At 41.4% G+C, this 22,976-nt stretch overlaps 2 protein-coding genes across 2 annotated transcripts in view; one reads left to right on the top strand and one right to left on the bottom strand.

Annotated features, from left to right (window-relative positions):
• The first annotated feature begins 784 nt into the window (after positions 1-784).
• LOC135468808 (N-acetylneuraminate 9-O-acetyltransferase-like) lies at positions 785-21,393 on the top strand. The gene is made up of 9 exons (XM_064747238.1): positions 785-908; positions 3,671-3,848; positions 6,299-6,470; positions 7,401-7,511; positions 7,975-8,026; positions 8,416-8,487; positions 8,987-9,077; positions 11,019-11,124; positions 20,829-21,393. Exons 1-9 carry the CDS (start codon positions 824-826, stop codon positions 20,904-20,906), a joined length of 945 nt encoding a protein of 314 aa, XP_064603308.1. The 5' UTR covers positions 785-823; the 3' UTR covers positions 20,907-21,393.
• LOC135468809 (N-acetylneuraminate 9-O-acetyltransferase-like) overlaps positions 19,896-22,976 on the bottom strand; it is a 28,792-nt gene continuing 25,711 nt past the window's right edge. Inside the window, exon 10 of the mRNA XM_064747239.1 lies at positions 19,896-20,555. Within this exon, the coding sequence (XP_064603309.1) occupies positions 20,527-20,555 (29 nt within the window). The 3' untranslated portion in view covers positions 19,896-20,526. The remainder of the gene's footprint in view (positions 20,556-22,976) is intronic.

The raw sequence follows: 22,976 nt of genomic DNA, 5'->3' as shown, positions 1-22,976 counted from the left end.
ACATGTAAATAAATACAGAACTTATACGACCAAGTCCAGACGGAAATGCTCTAATAGTTTTCACCACGGTAGCAAGAACGGTCTAAGTAGGCCTACATGTTCTCTCACACTGTACATGATTTACTCTCATTGAAATGCTGGGTTTAGGACCACTTACAGATGTCGTACCTCCTCGAATCAGCGCTTTCTGTATAGACTTTTTTCATTGGTAATAGTTTTTAGTACTTTAAACCATTAATATTGTTCATTTACATATGTGCAAGAATCTTATATTTGCACCTTTACAACTAACCGGTGGTAAATAGGACCATTAGTTGTGCTCACAGTTTATATTCAGGAATGGTGAACTGTTGTCATCTGGCTGCTACAGACAGTTCAGTATAAGAAAACTGACGAGCTCGGGCACTCACGGCCCCCTTTTGGTTTGTCTCCATAACAGGGTTATTTTTACAGTGATCATTATTGACGTCATCACTGCAGGTTGAGAATTTTTTTGGACTTTGATATGTTACTACCCATCCTAAACTGCATACTAAGCAATAAAAAAGAAACCGTTTCTCCGTTTTACATATTACAGCTAAAAAACCGTTAACTACTTATCCCGTATATATATATATTAATGACACACATATATGATTAAGTCTGTGTTGAATTATTTCCAGTGGATATTTACATAGTTTAGATGAGCATGAATACACACGAAGAGTTACGGGTCTTTATGGGTGCACTGTGCGTGATCTGTACCTCTACACAGCGGTGAATTACACTGCGTGCTATGGGGAAATACAGACCTAATACACCAACAACGCTCACAGAACTAAGTATGCATCCACATCTGAGACGGTTTATTCTTTGTTCATGTGTTGTAGGTGTGTGTATTTTACTATACATTGGGATCGCTGTTACAGGTAAGTCGTATTCGGAATCATCTTACTGACAAGACTATGTAATCCTGCATTGCTGAGCCATACACCTGTGCAGTGAATGATCAGTTAAATATACAGAAAGAGGCATGTGTAAAGTGTTCCTGCATGGATATAAAGGCCTATCGTCTATCGCCCATTGAAAATCTTAATGTATCCCGGTTCACTATGGAAAATATTCCCACACAATTTCGACTGGTCCCTCTGGAATTCTTAAGCTGGTGTTTTAACATTAACACAGTGCGTTGCCATTTTTGATGAAATCATTGCCAAATTTGTACATATATGTTTTTGAATACTAGCACTACACTTTTTCGGTACCCAACAACATACCTGGCAAGGCTGAAGTTAATTAAATAAACAGTTGTAGAGGAGACTGAATATCTCAACAAATTCTTACCTTTATAATTGCATGAAGATTTCCTAGCATTTTCAGCTTGTCACAGCAGTCTGTAGTGCTGTAAATAGTTACCTTAGTAGAAATAGTCGACAAATATAGAGCACAATTTCCTAGGCTGAAAGTAGACAATATCAGTGTACAAATAACATAAAAGCTAATTCATATTCCTGTTCAGCCGTCATTAGTTAACGTTATCACAGTCATGGTTCACGGTTGGTGACGCCGGTTATTTATACCCAAAAACAGGATTAAGATTCCCTAGCATTTTCAGCTTGTTATAGCATCTTAAAGTAACTTTCAATTCGACCAATAAATCAGTTTTATTGGAACTAATAAATTTATCTGGTATCAACCTGTGAGGTTTACTACGTTTAACTCAACCATCAAAAAGTTTACAGTTTCATTAAATTGTGTTTTCTTTGATAGGAGATTTGAATGTGACAGGTAATTTTTTTTATACCTATACAAATATTCTCCAACTATATAGATATGTTAACATTTATTTGATTGGAGTTTTACGCCGTACTCAAGAATATTTCTTGCAGTTGTTACCTAGGGAGGTATGGTGCATGGTTTTGTCCAGATATATACATCAAAATGATTTTACCATTTAACCACCTGTACTATATAATTATTTTTTCATTTCAATTCTGTAACAATATATGGCATATAAAGTAAAAAAAACCCCAGAAAATAAACAAAACAGGAGGGAGATGAAAACAACGGACAAGGAATTACATGCATATTAATAATGCTTATAAAATGATTATCACGTTTGTCTGAAATCATATTGGAGTCCAGTATCATGTTATATAACCTCCTACTGTACACATTCAAAACCGAAACAATACAACTGTATACAACTATATTTAGGCCTACATATGTAGAATGTAGCAGATACAACTATGTCTTTTTCGTGAAAAACCTTTCACCTCCTGAGTGAAATATATTTCATCATGTTGTTTACACTTGACTTAGTGCACTATGCATCCCTTGCTGGCCATACATCAACTCTCTCCAACAACTGTTTCCATTTTTTTTTGCATCGGACGTGATGTAGTTGGAAAGAAAATTCTAAAGAAATGTGACTAAGGTAATTGAAAGCACTTCGTAGAAAAGTATAAAAATCAATTCAGTCTTATTAATCCATAACGTTGCTGTTGTGTGCCTACAGCCGATGAAATGAACTGTTTGTGTTCTCTTTCATACCCTAAAACCCCATCTCCACCTCAATAAAACAATAAAAAGAGCAATGCTTATGAGTAATAAAAACTGAGTAAAGTGTCAGACAATTGTGAACTAAACACCTCCCATTCGCAAAACGTCGATTTACATCCAACTAAATCATGTGAAATCATTTGAAAAGCTCGCTGACAGTTATAAAGACTGAGTTGATCTATCATTAATGCTGAGTGTATATCATATACGACAACGAAAATCAAAAGCTTTCAGTGTAGATAAACTTTAACGTTTAATATTTCCACATGGCAGCTTTCATAAAAATTAGAAATTCGGTCTCGCCATATTTACTGTATCTAACGAATATGACTGCTAAATGAGTGAACTCACTCGATACCTATACAGGTCTATGGGCCTCTCTTCGATCGACTTGCGACCTTCAGTCTCGTCTCATTGAGTTCGTTATTAGGATAATTTTGTGCATACATTAAGAGAAGTTGCACTAGCTCTAGTAATCCGAACGACTATATGAGCCTTTGCTACGCGTGCTTCGGGACAAAAACTAGATAAAGTCACAGAGACGAAAGACAGCCCTACGACTATAGGCATTCTCTATGAATGGGGCAGTACTGCCCAGAGTATGTGGAAACTGAAGCTGGCCTATTTTCGCCTGAATTCGACACGACGATCTCGCATGCATGCTATGGCTTTTGTGAACGTAGGCATGCAAACAAATCTCCGGACATATTCAATGTGCTCTGTTTTAGTTTTTCGGTCATGCGGCATCGCCTACGCCCCTTGTCTGTAGCCCTTGAATCACATTCGTCGAAGGCGTGGGCGATGGTCATGCATGTTCATGGACAGGCCTACAGGGGAAACCATTAATATGCTATGGCACAAAATGTTACATTATGTTCAGAAATGTACCGTGTACATGTAACATAAATCATATAGCCAAGGTGGAACTCAGGCTTTAGAGCGAGATTGACTTTTCAGATTAATACATTTATACTTCACGTATGCGTGTGTGCATGCGTGTATATGTGCATGTACACGTTAACGTTCGTAAACATAATGCATTTGTTCCAATCAATCAATGTAGTCGGCTGGATGGCATATAACAGAATTCTGATATATACCTCACACGTTTTGCGCTCTGTCGTTTCAGGTCCTTATTTGCAGGAGTACAGGGTACTAAGAAGCAATCAAGATGTGTACAGATTTTCAACTGACCTCCAAATCTCTTGTGCCGAGAGTCTGCTTCAGGAGATAACGTTAGTCGGGGAAGGTCACGACACTGGCCTCCTCTATTCAAGCGGCTGTAAGCTGTCAAATATTACACAGGAGTAAGTTTTCATATACATGTATTTACTTATCCTTTCTGACGTCAACAAGTGCCATATAACCGCGCGTAGGCAATGGGGAGGCGGCATATGTTTTAGTCCTGTGCGGTGACGCTAGTGTGAAACCTCGAGCCATTGTTACGTCAAGAATGGATTGTGTCGTAACGTCCACCCGTTACAATGTATTATGGTAGTTTCTATTGTAACCTCGTACTGTCTTTAATGTGACGTTATCACGGTGAGCTGGGAAAGACACATTTGACGCCAATAAAATGAAGATAAGGTTCTGCTACCGGCCGGTTGGCAGGTCCCCACTGTAGTCACTTTAGACTACATTATTTTTACTAATGGGGCCCCAGGGCCCTCTGTCACAAAACGTAAATCAATTTTTCGAAACCTTGTCTTGTAAATGACGTCGCCTTTGCCACTATAGCCTAGACGACGGTTTTTACCAAAAAAAGTTACGAGAAATATGACTTACGCAGTTTTGTGAAAGCTGCCCCTGACCCGCACATATGTCATCTCTCATTGGACTCGCTGTGGCCTTATGTCTAAGAGTTTATCAGGTATACAGAAGTACTTCCCCTCCTGTTCTGTCTGGTCTACTCCGTGGGTTTGTCAGATGTCTGGTTAGGTGCCGTACTCCCTCTCCTCTTCTGTCTGGTCTACTATGGAGGTTAGTCAGATGTCTGGTAAGGTGCAGTACTTCCCCTCCTCTTCTGTCTAATCTACTCTTGGGGGTTGTCAGATGTCTGGTAAGGTGCCGTACTTCCCCTCCTCTTCTGTCTGTTCTACTCTGGGGGTTGTCAGATGTCTGGTAAGGTGCCGTACTTCCCCTGCTCTTCTGTCTGTTCTACTCTGGGGGTTAGTCAGATGTCTGGTAAGGTGCCGTACTTCCCCTGCTCCTCTGTCTAATCTACTCTGGGGGTTTGTTAGATGTCAGGTAAGGTGCCGTACTTCTACTCCTCTTCTGTCTGTTCTATTTGGGGGTTGCCAGATGTCTGGTAAGGTGCCGTATCCTTTCCCCTATTCTGTCTGGTTTACCCTGAGGGTTTGTCAGATGTCTGGTAAGGTGCCGTACTTCCCCATGCTCCTCTGTCTAATCTACTCTTGGGGGTTTGTTAGATGTCAGGTAAGGTGCAGTACTTCCCCTCCTCTTCTGTCTGTTCTACTCTGGGGGTTGTCAGATGTCTGGTAAGGTGCCGTACTTCCCCTGCTCTTCTGTCTGTTCTACTCTGGGGGTTAGTCAGGTGTCTGGTAAGGTGCCGTACTTCCCCTCCTCTTCTCTCTGTTCTACTCTGGGCGTTTGTCAGATGTCTGGTAAGGTGCCGTACTTCCCCTGCTCCTCTGTCTAATCTACTCTGGGGGTTTGTTAGATGTCAGGTAAGGTGCCATACTTCTACTCCTCTTTTGTCTGTTCTATTTGGGTGTTGCCAGATGTCTGGTAAGGTGCCGTATCCTTTCCCCTATTCTGTCTGGTTTACCCTGAGGGTTTGTCAGATGTCTGGTAAGGTGCCATATCTCCCATCCCTCTTCTGTCCGGTCTCCTCTAGGGGGTTGTCTGATGATTGATAAAGTGCCGTGCCCCCCCCCCCTCCCCCCTCCTTGTCTGGTCTACTCTGGGGTTGTGAGATGTTTGGTAACGTGCCGTACACCCCCTCTTTTCTGTCTTGTCTACTCTGGAAGTTTGTCAGATGTCTGGTAAGGTGCTTTACCCCTCCCCCTGTTCGGTCTGGTTTACCCTGGGGGTTTGTCAGATATCTGGTGCCCCACTTGGGCTTTGTCAGATGTCTGGTAAGGTGTAGCACTTCCCCTCCTCTTCCGTCTGATCTGCTCTGGGGGTTTGCCAGATGTCTGGTCAGGTTCCTTACTTTCCTTCGTCTGTCTAGCCTACTCACGGGGTTTTTCAGACCTCTGGTAAGGTAGCGTACTTCCCATTGATCTGTCTGGTCTACTCTGGGGGTTTGTCAGACGTATGGTAAGGTACCGTACTTCCCATTGATCTATCTGGTCTACTCTGGGGGTTTGTCAAATGTCTGGTAAGGTATCGTACTTCCACTGATTTGTCTGGTCTACTCTGTGGGTTTGCCAGGTGTCTGGTAAGGTACCGTACTTCTCCTTCTCTTTTGTCTGGTCTACCCTGTGCGTTTGTTAGATGTCTGATAAGGCACCGTACTTCCCTGAAATAGATGTCAGATGAAATATTTAAATATACAAATACTAATAAAAATGAGGAAAAGAAATACTGTTTTCTAAAACACAGTTTTGATTAGACTTTTCTCGTAAAGAGCAGATGAGCCATCACAATGGTTCTTACCAAATCGTCAGCGTACAGTGTGTGGGATCGATCAAGAGTTGCGCATTGTCTTGTCTAAGATACAAATTAACGTTCAGATATGTACAGTGTTCCGCAAGACTAATGGAAATCAGTGTGATTCATGAATATTTAACAGGCTGGCCTGGAAATGTGTGCAGCCTGGATTCCACATTGTCTTTGTGGGGGATTCCAGGGTGAGACAACTCTACTGCTACTTCCGGGAAATGTGGTCACATACAGCCACAACGTGCTTAAAATTTATACATGACGAAATATCCCGGCTAAGTCGGGTGCATCCCATGACAGTGGTAAGTTCAAAATTGATCAAAATGTTGTAAGCACAATTATCAGAATAAGCAGAATTTCAATTTTCGGTGGAGGAGGAAATATGAAAAATGAATTACTGACGATTAGAATTTGTTTGTATTACATAGTGAATATTTTTCACCGGAATCTGCTGATATTACCATTAGACTGACTGTGTTACATGTTTAGAAATGGTATTGTATAAAATGATTTCACAAAAATGAAGTTCAGGGCAATACAATTACATGGTAAGTGCCTCATATTCTTGATACGCACAGATGGGGCTGTCTACGTGGTGCTTTGTGTTCTCGATGAGCGCAGATTATGCCGTGTAGGCGATGAGTGCTTCGTGGTGTCTGCAAATGGCTCTGTCCTATGATTGCTTTGTATTCTTTTCGGAATATTGTATTGCATATTCGAACCTGAAGGTGGCGAACAATGAATGCAATTAATGTGATTAATCTGATGTAAGATATTGCATAAACCTATTCAATTCTTGGTGGTGTGAAATTGTTTGATATATGTCAGGAGAAGTTTGCCGACCAGAGCTGCATGCGAGACAAAATAAGTGTATCATTACAAGCTGGAATAAAAGTGTGGAATATGGAATACGGGCTGAATAAACGATGACCAGAGAAACACCTTTAATGGATTATTGTATATATATGTCAGTCTGTAAAAGCAAGAAGCGTCACTGAATCTTGCTGTTAATTTTCCAGTGTGCACTCTTAATTAAATTGCGTAAGTCTTTGTTTTTATGACACCACTGGTGTGTATTTACATACGAAAAAACATTTCAGTATTGCGATTGTTCTTTTGATAATTACATTTGATTTCTGATATTGTTACTATGCTGTGGTTTAGTACATGTAGGCAAGGTACGTTTAAACGATAATACATTATCTATAGCCTTACATTATTCTCCATGTAAGGAATTCAAGTGGAGACCTCACATAAACAGTATATGGACGTCTGACTTGAAAAGTTGGCTATCCCTGTCTCCGGACGAAAGACCTGACGTCATCATTGCGGGAATGGGCGTGGTAAGAATACCTCTTCAATCAAAAAATACACAAAAATCCACATAACCAATAAAAGGATCCATGATTGTGTGGGGTACCTTATTTAGTTATGTATTTTGCTTAAATGGAAGCAGTAAAAATAAAAAGTAAATTAAACTCAAGAATGCAGAATTGGACTTTGACACCAAAACACTGACTAATGAGGTTTAGAAAACCCAGAGTTAATCAGTCTAATTTACACGCCTAATAACCTTAGGGCCATCGATGACTTATCAGGATCATCGGGAACTTAAACAATGAGATAGCGTGGTCGACCGCAGCATTAAGTCGGTAGATTTGGTAATTACTTAGGGAAGGGTGGTGTTTTGATCCGGGCTATCCGATTTCCTCCATTCATAAATCTGATGGGCGTCGTGTAAAAGTTATTCTTGACAACCTTCAACACAAAGCAAATAAATAAAAAAATATAATCTTTTTGTTTTAGTGGCGCATGCGTGAGAGTAATGCGTCAGTGGAAGGCGAAGAGTCCTACCGTGGTTAGTTTTACTGTAATATTCTACACATATGGAATAAACGCCAGGGAAGTATTGTAACCTTCAACATTATCCGTCACTACACGATTTGTAAGCTGTAAGCCAGCTGTATCGGTATATGGTGCAACAGATCGGCAAAATCAATATATTTTCAATTGTAAGAGGCCTCTGCTCAAAGTGAATAACGTCCGAACTGATTTCCCGGTATCTTGAAAATTCTTAATTATTTTTGTTCAACAAATTAATGTGTTTTTACCATACTTTGGTAGATATTACTTAAATGTTTTTTTCCAACATACCATGTTGAACTTGGTTTAAAAGAAAACTAGCGACCTGTGTATTTACTGAAGTTAGGAAGTTCTGAAAAGCTGGGCCTCCTTTCCGTATTTCAGGCAATCTATCAGCTTTGGTGCCGTATTTCAAAGAATTAAGGAAACACAGTCATGTAGTCTGGATCCCTCAAGGTAAGACTCTGCCTTAGTTCTTGGTTTCCAGTGGCCTACAGGTGTCTAGACTGGACCGATGTAATCGTGTGATAAACGGATTCGTTTTACAAATATTTGATTCTTTAATGTGGTTTTGTGCAGTGGGGTGAAACTCTTTGAGCAAAACGAAAGAACAAATGTAGCACAAATGGGACCTTATGTCTGATTATTGCTTTACCAACGTGGAGTAATAACTGTCACTCGATACTGAATTGTTTCAGTCCGTCACCGTAGGTGACTAACGTGTAACTTTCCCTGGGGACGTGCGGAAAGCACTTGTTCTCTAAGTCTGAGATGCTGGCCTGTAACCCTGTACGGTAACAGTGTTAGCAAAACACATTCCATTCGATTTTAGAGAAGTGAAATTACAAGTAGAAGGTAAATACATATTTAAAAAAGAAACTGGGGTGTATCCAAGGCAACTATATTTTTAGCAATAAAGAAATACTTGTAAACCATCTGCTGGTTTTGTCACCAGATCCCGTGAACGAAAAGACTTTGGATGAAAGAAGACGCATGTTGTCCAACAGGCTTGTTGATAGATACAACACGATAGCACGAGATGTCTTGTGAGTATACAATATCAGTACTTTCCTGTCGTCTATGTAACTTACACGCTTACATGACGTCAAATTAAACATTACCCACCTTTACTCACTTTAGTATTATGTATCGTACCTAACAGAGGCCATAGTGTCATATAACGTCAGACATTTTGAACTATTTGAAATGCACCAAACAAAGGGTGTAAACAGACCGCGAATCCTGTTTTTTGCAAAGAATTAAAACTGAAACATGAAGCTCACCCAGCGTTGTTTGGAGTGGTTCATTGGAAAGTCTCAAACAAATTAAGTTGTTTCCGTTATTTGAATTCAACACAAAGAGGGCGGGCCATTTTGTCTTATTAATATGCCCTGGAAGGACCCAAAGCATATGCGCAACGCTCGGAAAGTTCCCTATGATACAGACTTTCGATCAGTCGACGTACTCGTAGATACATGCAGAGTGCTGCAGCTTAAACAGCATTAAGAAAAGGTTGCGAATAATCTTCTTATTAAACTAAGAGTCAAAAACGTGTGTCTGTTCGAAGTGCCCACAACACGAACACCTCGTGCCCACAACAACATTTGCACCCACCTATCAAGCAGTAGTTTTGCGACATCTTCGTGCTTCGTGAAACACTTTTCTTACTTCAGTGTACTCCACCGTTCAAACTGACCACTATTTAAAACTCTAGACTTGCTCGTCAACCTGTCGAGCTCTCTTTTACGCCTCTTTTTGGCCGATCCTGTCACGAGAGAGCCGTAAGTCCTTCTTTTACGCGCGTAATCAACTTTGTTTGTTTACGCATGAAGTTTACCGAGCTCTGTGCGCATCCTCCATTTCCACTGAATTGACAGCACCTCATTTTTCAGTTTTTTATTTTTTTTTTTGTTATTTTTAAACATTCACTTTACGTACAGCGCTGGGCGTGGGATTAACTAAAAGCTTGTAACTTACTTATTGAGAAAAATACCTGATACTCATGTCATTCTGTAATAACGCAAAAATACTTTATATTTGGGCAGCCATATGACTTTAGCGCTCAGTATTTGAGTTGACAAGACCCGGTTAGCGACAAAACTAAGGCTGGAAATTGCTACAAGGCATTTAAAAGTGGTTTTAACTTTGTCTAACTGTTTTTACCTGATTGTAGGTTGATTAAAGTTCAACGTTTCTCAATACGGCATTTACACTGGTCGTGTCTATTACCTGTGCTGATGTTAGTCAAATGTATGAGGACACTGACTCATTAGTGTTTTACATTAGAGTTACGCATACCTGTAACGGGAAAACTCCATGCGTACAACCCTATGTACTGCATGTTATTGGCTTCTATATCAGTGCGCTGTTACCACCATGCCTCTATCGACCAACAGCTATATTGTTCGTGGTTAGTCGCATTCGTGGTTAGTCGCATTTGTCACTAACACGGTGCATTGCCACCTATGTGGCTGGCCCCGTTAGTGGTAAAGCGACCCGCCCCGTTAGGCACATATATGGCTTACCCCGTTGACAGAATTGGTTTTAAAAATAAATTTAAAAACCAATTTCAACCCCCCCCCCCCCACATACCACTAGCCATATTGTCGCTAGCCGACAGAGGTAACAGAGTGCTGACATAGCAGTTGGTCTCATGCAGTACATGGGTTGTACACATGGAGTTTTCCCGGATATCCCCTTCCATAACTTATCAAGTTATGTTGCAGAGCAAAAGATATGATCTGCAGACCCAAGACCAATCTCGAGTCAGGTCATACTGATCATCTCCACTGTTAAGTAAGCTGACAGTAAATTGCAACTTTATTAGTTCAGTCTAGCACGGTTGAGTCGTGTGATATAGGATCTCTTAATGTTCGTTTCCAGCTCAGTGTCAATTCTTAGTCGGGTCATATCGACTTCAATAATGTCGGTTTCCGGTTGAATGTGTAAATAACACAGGTATTCTCGTTATCTTTATGTGTTCACAGTGAAACAGAGAAGATTCCAATATGGTGGTCATCTCTCCAATCTGCTCGACATTTCCATTCGTTTTATCGGGACTGTGTTCATATATACCCCATCGTTGACAAATACGTAAGTTTAGTTAAGCTGTTCTTGTACATCCATTTTGTTTTATGATTATTTGAGCTTACTGTCAGAATTGTTATACAGTAGATTCTCATGAAGCCTTCCCTCTTAAATTCAGTTTTGGACGGTTTTGCAGCAACCCGCGACTGGTCGTGAGTTTCCGCCGTCCTGTAAGTGAGATGTTCTTGAGTGCGGCGTTACACCAATGAAATAAATAGATATATTAAACTCAGTTTGCCCCATATTATATCCCAGTTCCGGGAGTGATTTTCAAACCCATTCACAGTTCGTGGCTTACAGTATCCCGATTCCATGACCAGTGTTACCACACTTACACAATTAGACACATAGAGTATCCCGATTCCATGAGCAGTGTTACCACACCTACACAGTTAGACACATACAGTATCCCGATTCCATGAGCAGTGACACCACACTTACACAGTTAGACACATACCGTATCCCGATTGCATGAGCAGTGTCACCACACTTATACAGTTGGACACATACAGTATCCCGATTGCATGAGCAGTGTTACCATACTTACACAGTTAGACACATACAGTATCCCGATTTCATGAGCAGTGTTACCACACTTACACAGTTAGACACATACTGTATCCTGATTGCATGAGCAGTTGCACCACACTTACACAGTTAGACACATACAGTATCCCGATTTCATGAGCAGTGTCACCACACTTACACAGTTAGACACATACAGTATCCCGATTGCATGAGCAGTGTTACCACACTTACACAGTTAGACACATACAGTATCCCGATTTCATGAGCAGTGTTACCACACTTACACAGTTCGTGGCTTACAGTATCTCGATTCCATAAGCAGTGTCACCACACTTACACAGTTAGACACATACAGTATCCCGATTCCATGAGCAGTGCTACCACACTTATACATTTAAGCACAAACAGTATCCCGATTCCATGAGCAGTGTTACAACACTTACACAGTTAGACACATACAGTATCCCGATTCCACAAGTAGTGTTACCACACTTACACAATTAGACACATACAGTGTCCCGATTCCATGAGCAGTGTCACCACACTTACACAGTTAGAAACATACAGTATCCCGATTCCATGAGCAGTGCTACCACACTTATACATTTAAGCACAAACAGTATCCCGATTCCATGAGCAGTGTTACCACACTTACACAGTTAGACACATACAGTATCCCGATTCCAAAAGTAGTGATACCACACTTACACAATTACACACATACAGTGTCCCGATTCCATGAGCAGTGTCACCACACTTACACAGTTAGACACATACAGTATCCCGGTTGCATGAGCAGTGTCACCACACTTACACAGTTCGTGGCTTACAGTATCCTGATTGCATGAGCAGTGTTACCGAACTTACACAGTTAGACACATACCGTATCCCGATTCCATGAGCAGTGTTACCACACTTACACAGTTAGACACATACAGTATCTCGATTCCATAAGTAGTGTTACCACACTTACACAATTAGACACATACAGTGTCCCGATTCCATGAGCAGTGTCACCACACTTACACAGTTAGAAACATACAGTATCCCGATTCCATGAGCAGTGCTACCACACTTATACATTTAAGCACAAACAGTATCCCGATTCCATGAGCAGTGTTACCACACTTACACAGTTAGACACATACAGTATCCCGATTCCAAAAGTAGTGATACCACACTTACACAATTACACACATACAGTGTCCCGATTCCATGAGCAGTGTCACCACACTTACATAGTTAGACACATACAGCATCCCGATTGCATGAGCAGTATCACCACACTTATACAGTTAGACACATACCGTATCCCGATTCCATGAGCAGTGTCACCTAACTTATACAGTTAAGTAAATACCGTATCCCGATTCCATGAGCGGTGTTACCACACTTACACAGTTAGACACATACAGTATCCCGATCCCATGAGCAGTCTCACCACACTTATACAGTTGAACAAATATACAGTGTCCCGATTCCATGAGCAGTGTCACCACACTTTCACAGTTAGACATATACGGTATCCCGATTCCATGAGCAGTGTAACCACACTGACACAATTAGACACATACAGTATCCCGAGTCCATGAGCAGTGTTACCACCCTTACACAGTTCGTGGCTTACAGTATCCCAATTCCATGAGCAGTTTTACCACACTTACACAGTTAGACACATACAATATCCCGATTGCATGAGCAGTGTTACCACACTTACACAGTTAGACACATACAGTATCCCGGTTGCATGAGCAGTGTCACCACACTTACACAGTTCGTGGCTTACAGTATCCTGATTCCATGAGCAGTGTTACCGAACTTACACAGTTAGACACATACCGTATCCCGATTCCATGAGCAGTGTCACCACACTTATACAGTTAAGTACATACAGTATCCCAATTGCATGAGCAGTGTCACCACACTTAGACAGACACATACAGTATCCCGATTGCATGAGCAGTGTCACCACACTTACACAGTTAGACACATACCGTAACCCGATTCCATGACCAGTGTCACCACACTTATACAGTTAAGTACATACAGTATCCCGATTGAATGAGCAGTGTCACCACAGTTATACAGTTAGACACATACAGTATCCCGATTCCATGAGCAGTGTTACCACACTTATACAGTTAGACACATACAGTATCCCGATTTCATAAGCACTGTTACCACACTTATACACATAGACACATACAGTATCCCGATTGCATGAGCGGTGTCAACACATTTACACAGTTAGACACATACAGTATCCCGATTCCATGAGCAGTGTCACCACACTTACACAGTTAGACACATACAGTGTCCCGATTGCATGAGTACTGTTACCACATTTACACAGTTAGACACACACATTATGCCGATTCCATGAGCAGTGTCACCACACTTACACAGTTAGGCACATACAGTATCCCGATTGCATGAGTACTGTTACCACACTTACACAGTTAGACACATACAGTATCCCGATTGCATGAGCAGTGTTACCACACTTACACAGTTAGACACATACAGTATCCCGATTCCATGAGCAGTGTCACCACACTTACACAGTTAGACACATACAGTATCCCGATTCCATGAGCAGTGTCAACACATCTACACAGTTAGACACATACAGTATCCCGATTCCATGAGCAGTGTCACCACACTTACACAGTTAGACACATACAGTATCCCGCTTGCATGAGCTGTGTCACCACACTTAAACAGTTAGACACATACCGTATCCCGATTGCATGAGCAGTGTTACCACACTTACACAGTTAGACACATACCGTATCCCGATTGCATGAGCAGTGTCACCACACTTACACAGTTAGACACATACAGTATCCCGATTCCATGAGCAGTGTCACCACACTTACACAGTTAGACACATACCGTATCCCGATTGCATGAGCAGTGTCACCACACTTACACAGTTAGACACATACCGTATCCCGATTCCATGAGCAGTGTCACCTCACTTACACAGTTAGACACATACAGTATCCCGATTCCATGAGGAGTGTCAACACATTTACACAGTTAGACACATACAGTATCCCGATTGCATGAGCTGTGTCACCACACTTACACAGTTAGACACATACCGTATCCCGATTGCATGAGCAGTGTTACCACACTTACACAGTTAGACACATACCGTATCCCGATTGCATGAGCAGTGTCACCACACTTATACAGTTAGACACATACAGTATCCCGATTGCATGAGCAGTGTCACCACACTTACACAATTAGACACATACAGTATCCCGATTCCATGACCAGTGTCACCACATTTACACAGTTAGACACGTACAGTATCCCGATTGCATAAGTAGTGTTACCACACTTACACAATTAGACTCATACATTATCCCAATTGCATGAGCTGTGTTACCACACTTACACAGTTAGACAAATACAGTATCCCGATTGCATGAGCAGTGTCTCCACACTTACACAGTTAGACACGTACAGTATCCCGATTCCAGGAGCAGTGTCACCACACTTACACAGTTCGATACATACAGTATCCTGATTCCATGAGCAGTGTCACCACACTTACACAGTTAGACACATACCGTATCCCGATTCCATGAGCAGTGTTACCACACTTACACAGTTAGACACATACCGTATCCCGATTCCATGAGCAGTGTTACCAGACTTACACAGTTTGTGGCTTACTGTTTTCCGATTCCATGAGCAGTGTTACCACACTTACACAGTTAGACACATACAGTATCCCGATTCCATGAGTAGTGTTACCACACTTACACAGTTAGACACATACATTATCCCGATTGCATGAGCAGTGTCACCACACTTACACAATTAGACACATACAGTATCCCGATTCCATGAACAGTGTTACCACACTTACAAAGTTAAACACATACAGTATCCCAATTCCATGAACAGTGTTACCATACTTACACAGTTAGACGTATACAGTATCCCGATTCCATGAGCAGTGTAACCACACTTACACAGTTAGACACATACAATATCCCGATTCCATGAGCAGTGTCGCCACACTTATACAGTTAGACACATACAGTATCCCGATTGCATGAGCAGTGTTACCACACTTACACAGTTAGACACAAACAGTATCCCGATTCCATGAACAGTGTCACCACACTTACACAGTTAGACACATACTGTATCCTGATTGCATGAGCAGTGTTACCACACTTACACAATTAGACACATACAGTATCCCGATTGCATGAGCAGTGTTACCACACTTACACAGTTAGACACATACAGTATCCCGATTCCATGAGCAGTGTTACCACACTTACACAGTTAGACACATACAGTATCCCGATTCCATGAGCAGTGTCACCACACTTACACAGTTAGACACATACAGTATCCCGATTCCATGAACAGTGTTACCACACTTACACAGTTAGACACATACAGTATCCCGATTGCATGAGCAGTGTTACTACACTTACACAGTTAGACACATACAGTATCCCGATTGCATTAGCAGTGTCACCACACTTACACAGTTAGACACATACCGTATCCCGATTGCATGAGCAGTGTTACCACACTTACGCAGTTAGACACATACAGTATCCCGATTCCATGAGCAGTGTCACCACCATCTGTTTATGGACACTTGCAAGTTATCCACATATGATCTCTTGTTCCATGACTGGTTTTAACACACGTTCAGAGTTAACCGCATGTGGTATATTTATGCATTTACTTGATTGGGGTTTTACGCCATGCCCAAGAATATATTTCATTTATACAACAGCTGTCAGCATTATGGTGGGAGGAAACCAGGTATAGCAGAGGGAAACCACACATGGTCTCTTGTTCTCTGAGTAGTTTAAGCACACCTACACAGTTACCAAGCATTGGTCTCCAGGTTCTGTTACCAATTTTAATATGCTTGCCCAGTTAGCAACTTATCTTGTCTGGTTTTAAGAGCAGTTTATGGACACCTGTATTGTTAGCCACATATGGTCTCTCAGTTCCATGACAGGGATATAGAGCACGTCCAGAATTATCAAAATTTCGTCACCTGGCTTCATGAACGGTTCAACACAGTTAACAGATAAATTCCGCTGACCTCACGGTTCTGTTTTATTGCACCTGCACAGTTAGCCACATATGGTCTCTCAGTTCCATGACAGGTTATTCACATTTCTTCACCTGGGGTCATGAACAGCTTATCACAGTTAAACTCCACTGATCTCACGGTTATATTTCCTGTATTTCCTACGGATTTACCCACATATGACGTCTTGTTCCACGAGTCGTTTCAGCACACCTACAAAGTTGCTCACACACGGCGTCTTGTTCCATGAGTCGTTTCAGCACACCTACGCAAATACCCACATGCGGTGTCTTGTTCCACGAGTCGTTTTAGCACACCTACAAAGTTGCCCACATTTGGCGTCTTGTTCTATGAATCGTTTCAACACGCCTACAAATTTGCCCATTGCCCATATATGGCGTCTTGTTCTGTGAATCGTTTCAGCACACCTACAAAGTTGCCCACACAGCGTCTTGTTCCATGAGTCGTTTCAGCACACCTACAAAGTTGCCCACAAATGGCGTCTTGTTCCATGAACCGTTTCAGCACACCTACAAAGTTGCTCACTTACGGCGTCTTGTTCCACGAGTCGTTTCAGCACACCTACAAAGTTATCCACATATTGCGTCTTTATCCATGAGTCGTTTCAACACACCTACAGAGTTGCTCACATATTGCGTCTTGTTCCATGAGCCGTTTCAGCACACCTGCAAAGTTGCCCACACACGGCGTCTTGTTCTGTGAATCGTTTCAGCATACCTTCAAAGTTGCCCACACAGCGTCTTGTTCCATGAGTCGTTTCAGCACACCTACAAAGTTGCCCACATATGGCGTCTTTTTCCATGAAACGATTCAGCACACCTAAAAAGTTGCCCACATATGGCGTCTTGTTCCATGAGCCGTTTCAGCACACCTACAGAGTTGCTCACATATGGCGTCTTGTTGCATGAGTCATTTCAGCACATCTACAAAGTTGCTCGCATATGGCGTCTTGTTCCATGAGCCGTTTCAGCACACCTGCAAAGTTGCCCACATTTGGTAACCAGTTTCATGGATGGAGTTAGCACCCGTGTACTGTTAGCCACATATCTGGTTTCATAAGTTGTTTTATCATCTAGACATCAACCAAGATGGAGTGAGTGAGTGAGTGCTTGAGATTTAACGTCGTACTTAACAATTTTTCAGTCATATGACGACGAAGGAATCCTAAGAGTGCTTGTAATGTGCCTCCTTGTAGCGAGACGGATTTCCACCACTCTTTTATCTAGAGCTGTTTCACTGAGACGCCTTACCGAAGGCAAGTAAGACGCCCAGCCCGAGCCATTATACTGATACGGGTCAACCAGTCCTTGCACTATCCCCTTCATGCCGAACGCCAAGCGAGGAAGTTACAACTTCCTCTTTTGAACTCTTAGGTGCAACTCGAGCCTGGATCTACCGCTCCCGAAGCGGGGGCTCTACCAACAGTGCTATCTGGGCCGGTATCAAGATGGACGTTCCGAGTTAATAATCGCAAGGCTAATTCCATAAACAATGTTCATCACAAGCCACCGAAGAACTAAGAATGTATAAAGTACTAAATTAGAACGGATTCAAGTAAAGCAGTCAATAGTTTTCATTGATAATAGAAAGACATTAAGAATGTTGTAGGCGAATAAATTAAAGCTGTATCGTTTATCAGGTTAGTTTATAAGTTCTCGATAATCAGAGTATGTATCGCTGTTGCGCTTTGATTGTAACTATTCACATACATCCAGCCTGGCGATGTATTGCAGCACGATGAATAGACAACCACTAGACCCCAGTTAACATGGAGAATTAGACACAGTTATGACAAAGAATGCCAGAGATTCTGGGTACAGTCCATATTTATTTACAAGAAGATAACACTCATTGTAAAATTTAATAAATTTAGTGAGAGTTTAGGTGCTGATGGAATAACCCTGAAACACCAGTTTTGCAGTAATAACTGGTAACGTTCACTGAAATTCTCTCATTACTCAGAAACTCAAGATCAAGATATGTACACATAATATGCCATTGTTCAGAATAGCACACCGGCACAGCTATCCATGTACGGTCTCCCGCTTTGATGAGTGGTTTAGCTCAGTTGACTACACAGTTGCCTACATGTGGCCTCACAGCTCCATATATGGTGCTGGCAGAACTACAGAGTTAGCTGTACATTGTAAGCGCAATTGCAAATTTAGCCTCGTATGGTCTCCCTGTTCCACGAGCGGTTTTACCTCACTTACATCGTAATATATGGTCTGTCGAATTTTAGCACACCTACATGATACTATGCGATATTTGACCTCCATGTTCCATGAGCGGTTTTACCTCACTTAAATCGTAACATATGGTCTGTAGCCTCTCTTAGCGATTTTAGCACACCTACATTATACTATGCGAGATTTGGCCTTCATGTTCCATGAGCAGTTTTACCTCACTTACATAGTAACATATGGTCTGTAGGCTCTCTTAGCGATTTTAGCACACCTTCATCATACTTTGCGACATATGACCTCCATGTTTCAGGAGCTGTTTTACTACTGCTACACATTTAGTCACGAACACGTACGGTCGTTTTGGTTCCATTACCATGTTCAACATACATAGACAATCAACCACATAAGATTGGCATCTTGATCCACAATCATTTCAAGGATCCTGTTACGACGTAAGTCCAAACGGACGCATATACTCTCACAGCGACCGCATTGGTGAGAGACTCCTGGGTCATTACGCTGCGCTAGCGCGCTAACCAACTCCACAATGCTTAAAAAATGGACAGAGGCAATATTCACAAGATTTTTTTTTTTTTTTTGATTGGTGTTTTACACCGTACTCAAGAATATTTCACTTATACGACGGCGGCCAGCATTATGGTGGGTGGAAACCGGGCAGAACCCGGGGGAAACCCACGACCATCCGCAGGTAGCTGACAGACCTTCCCACATACGGCCGGAGAGAAAGCCAGCATGAGCTGGACTTGAACTCACAGCGACCGCATTGGTGAGAGACTTCTGGGTCATTACGCTGCGCTAGCGCGCTAACCAACTGAGCCAAATATTCACAAGAGGGGAAAGTCCACAGTATAACTGAGTGTATGACGAAATATACACAAAATTCCACAGACAGGGTCCGTGTACTAATAAGCACTGTGTACACAAGAGCACAAATTAAACATACAAGTTCAGACTGAATAAGTGATATAACAAAGCCAGAGGCTATAAAAACACAAAAATTGAGCACAAAAGGCCTACTAAAGTAATACACAGCGAAAGCATCCAAAACTCTCAACAATTCTCCTTTCTTCTCTTTGACCTGCTTTCATAGTTCTTATACAGACTGGTGGAATTTTCTAGAATTAAAGAAAATTCTTGAACACTTGTTGTAAACAAATAGGCCCCGAACTGAGCGTATTCTGGAACATTCTAAAGCAGAGGCAGACAGCAGGCCCTGAACTCAGCATATGTAAACAGTGGCAAGCTAAATTTAGAAGCTGACGGCAGTTGTTCACATAACAATCCCCAAATTGGGTACATGTAGACGTATTCAGGGCAGCAACTAGCTTGTTCCATGTGCAGACATTTCAGAACATCTTGAAAGTTAGCCAGGTATGGTTTCCTTTTCAGCGAGGAGTTTCACAAACCTATACACACAGTCACACTACGTCTTGGTGGCCTAGATAGTTATTGGGTTGGCTCGTTGCAACCCTCGGCATCTGACTTATGAGGTCACGTGTTCGAATCCCCAGCTCATGGTTTTTGCAGCTGTGTCTTTGTCAATAAGCTTGGCAGTACCTGACTTCACTACTCCGAATACATCGCGTTTGCCAGTACTAATAAACCAGATAGGTGTCCGATAAGTAGAAATTCTTCACAATGGCTTTAATATCAATCAATGAATTAATCGCGTGAAAACAACAAGATTTTAGTAGATATTTTCAACTTAATGGAATTTAATTCAGCCCTTTTTGTCAAAGTTTAAAGCTGGAAAACGAATAATATGTTGCACAGTCCATGAGTGACATACACTTTTGATCTCACTGTTTTGTTCAATACTCATGCAGGCTGTTATTTTGCTTTATTTTATATTATCTTATTTATTTCAGAAAAGTCAAATACTGGTGAACTGGCTTTGCCAAAACCAGAGAAACGCATCGCATAATAAAAATTGTTGCGAGATGTAAACTGTCTGAATCACTGTGGGCAGTCAGCTGTGTTACCAGTTACTCCTCTGAGTAGATACAGGATGCAAATACTCGGGACGGGGTCGCCAAGTCTCTGTGTCTCTCCTCTGAACAGATACAGGATGTAATGACCAGGATGTATTAACTAGTCTCTGTGGCTACTGGACGCAGCGATTAGGATGGATTACCAAATCTCCGTGTCTCACCTTTGAACATATACAGGACGCAGTGACAGGGTGGATTACCAAATTTCTGCGTCTGTCCTCTAAACACAGCGATCAAGATGAATTACCAAGTCGTCGTGACTCTCCTCTGAATATATACAGGACGCAGTGATCAAAATGGATTGCTGAGTCCACGAGAATCTCCATTGAATATATACAGGACGCCGTGATCAGAATAGATTTGTGTTTGTGTTTTGCTATTTTTTCAAATATATATACAAGTGATGTACTGTTAGAGCAAATTCTTTATCATTATCAAACATTCAGTCTATAACACTGGACTAAGCACAATATTTAGCCTTGTCAAACATTCAGTATGTAGGACTGGACTGAGCATAATATTTAGCCTTGTCAAACATTCAGTCTATAAGCTTGGACTAAGCACAATATTTAGCCTTGTCAAACATTCAGTCTATAAGAATGGATTGAGCACAATATTTAGCCTTGTCAAACATTCAGTCTATAAGGCTGGAGTAAGCACAATATTTAGCCTTGTCAAACATTCAGTCTATAAGATTGGACTGAGCACAATATTTTGCGTTGTCAAACATTCAGTCTATAAGATTGGGTTAGTTAGCGCGCTAGCACAACGTAATGACCCAGGAGTCTCACCAATGCGGTCGCTGTGAGTTCAAATCCATCTCATGCTGTCTTCCTCTCCAGCCGTATGTGGGAAGGTCTCCCAGCAACCTGCGGAAGGTCGTGGGTTTCCCCCGGGCTGTGCCCAGTTTCAATCCAACATAATGCTGGACGCCCTCGTATAAGTGGAATATTCTTGAGTACGGCGTAAAACACCAATCAAATAAAAAATACATAAATATATAATAGGACGGAGCACAATATTTACTGCTGTCAAACATTAAGTCTATAAGATTGGACTGAGCACAATATTTCGCGTTGTCAAACATTCAGTCTATAAGATTAGACCAAGCACAATATTTAGTGTTGTCAAACATTCAGTCTATAAAACTGGACTGAGCACAATATTTAGCCTTGTCAAACATTTAGCCTATAAGGCTGGACTGAGCACAGTATTTCGGGTTGTCAAACATTCAGTCTATAAGAATGGACTGAGCACAATATTTAGCGTTGTCAAACATTCAGTCTATAAGATCGCACTGAGCACAATATTTCGCCTTGTCAATCATTCAGTCTATAGGATTGAAATGAGCACAATATTTAGTCTTGCCAATCATTCAGTCTATAAGATTAAACTGAGCATAACATTTAGCCTTGTCAAACATTCAATATATAAGATTGGACTGAGCACAATATTTAGCCTTGTCAAACATTGAATCTATAAGATTGGACTGAGCACAATATTTAGCCTTGTCAAACATTGAATCTATAAGATTGGACTGAGCACAATATTTAGCCTTGTCAAACATTTAGTCTTTAAGATTGGACTGAGCACAATATTTCGCGTTGTTAAACATTCAATCTATAAGATTGGACTCAGCACATTATTTAGCCTTGTCAAACATTCAGTCTGTAAGATTCAACTGAGCACAATATTTAGCTTTGTCAAACATTCAGTATAAAAGATTGGACTGAGCACAATATTTATCTTTGTTAAACATTCAGTCTGTAAGATTGGACTGAGCACAATAGTTAGTCTTGTCAAACATTCAGTCTGTGAGATTGGACTGAGAACAATATTTCGCGTTGTCAAACATTCAGTCTTTAAGATTGGACTGAGCACAATATTTAGTCTTGTCAAACATTCAGTCTGTAAGATTGGATTGAGCACAATATTTAGCCTGGTCAAAGATTCAGTTTATAAGGCTGAACTAAGCACAATATTTAGCCTTGTCAAACATTCAGTCTATAAGGCTGGACGGAGCAC

The sequence above is a fragment of the Liolophura sinensis genome, chromosome 6 (assembly GCF_032854445.1).
Source record: "Liolophura sinensis isolate JHLJ2023 chromosome 6, CUHK_Ljap_v2, whole genome shotgun sequence".
NCBI classification, from domain to species: Eukaryota; Metazoa; Mollusca; class Polyplacophora; order Chitonida; family Chitonidae; genus Liolophura; species Liolophura sinensis.
This window is presented reverse-complemented; position numbering and strand designations above follow the sequence as displayed.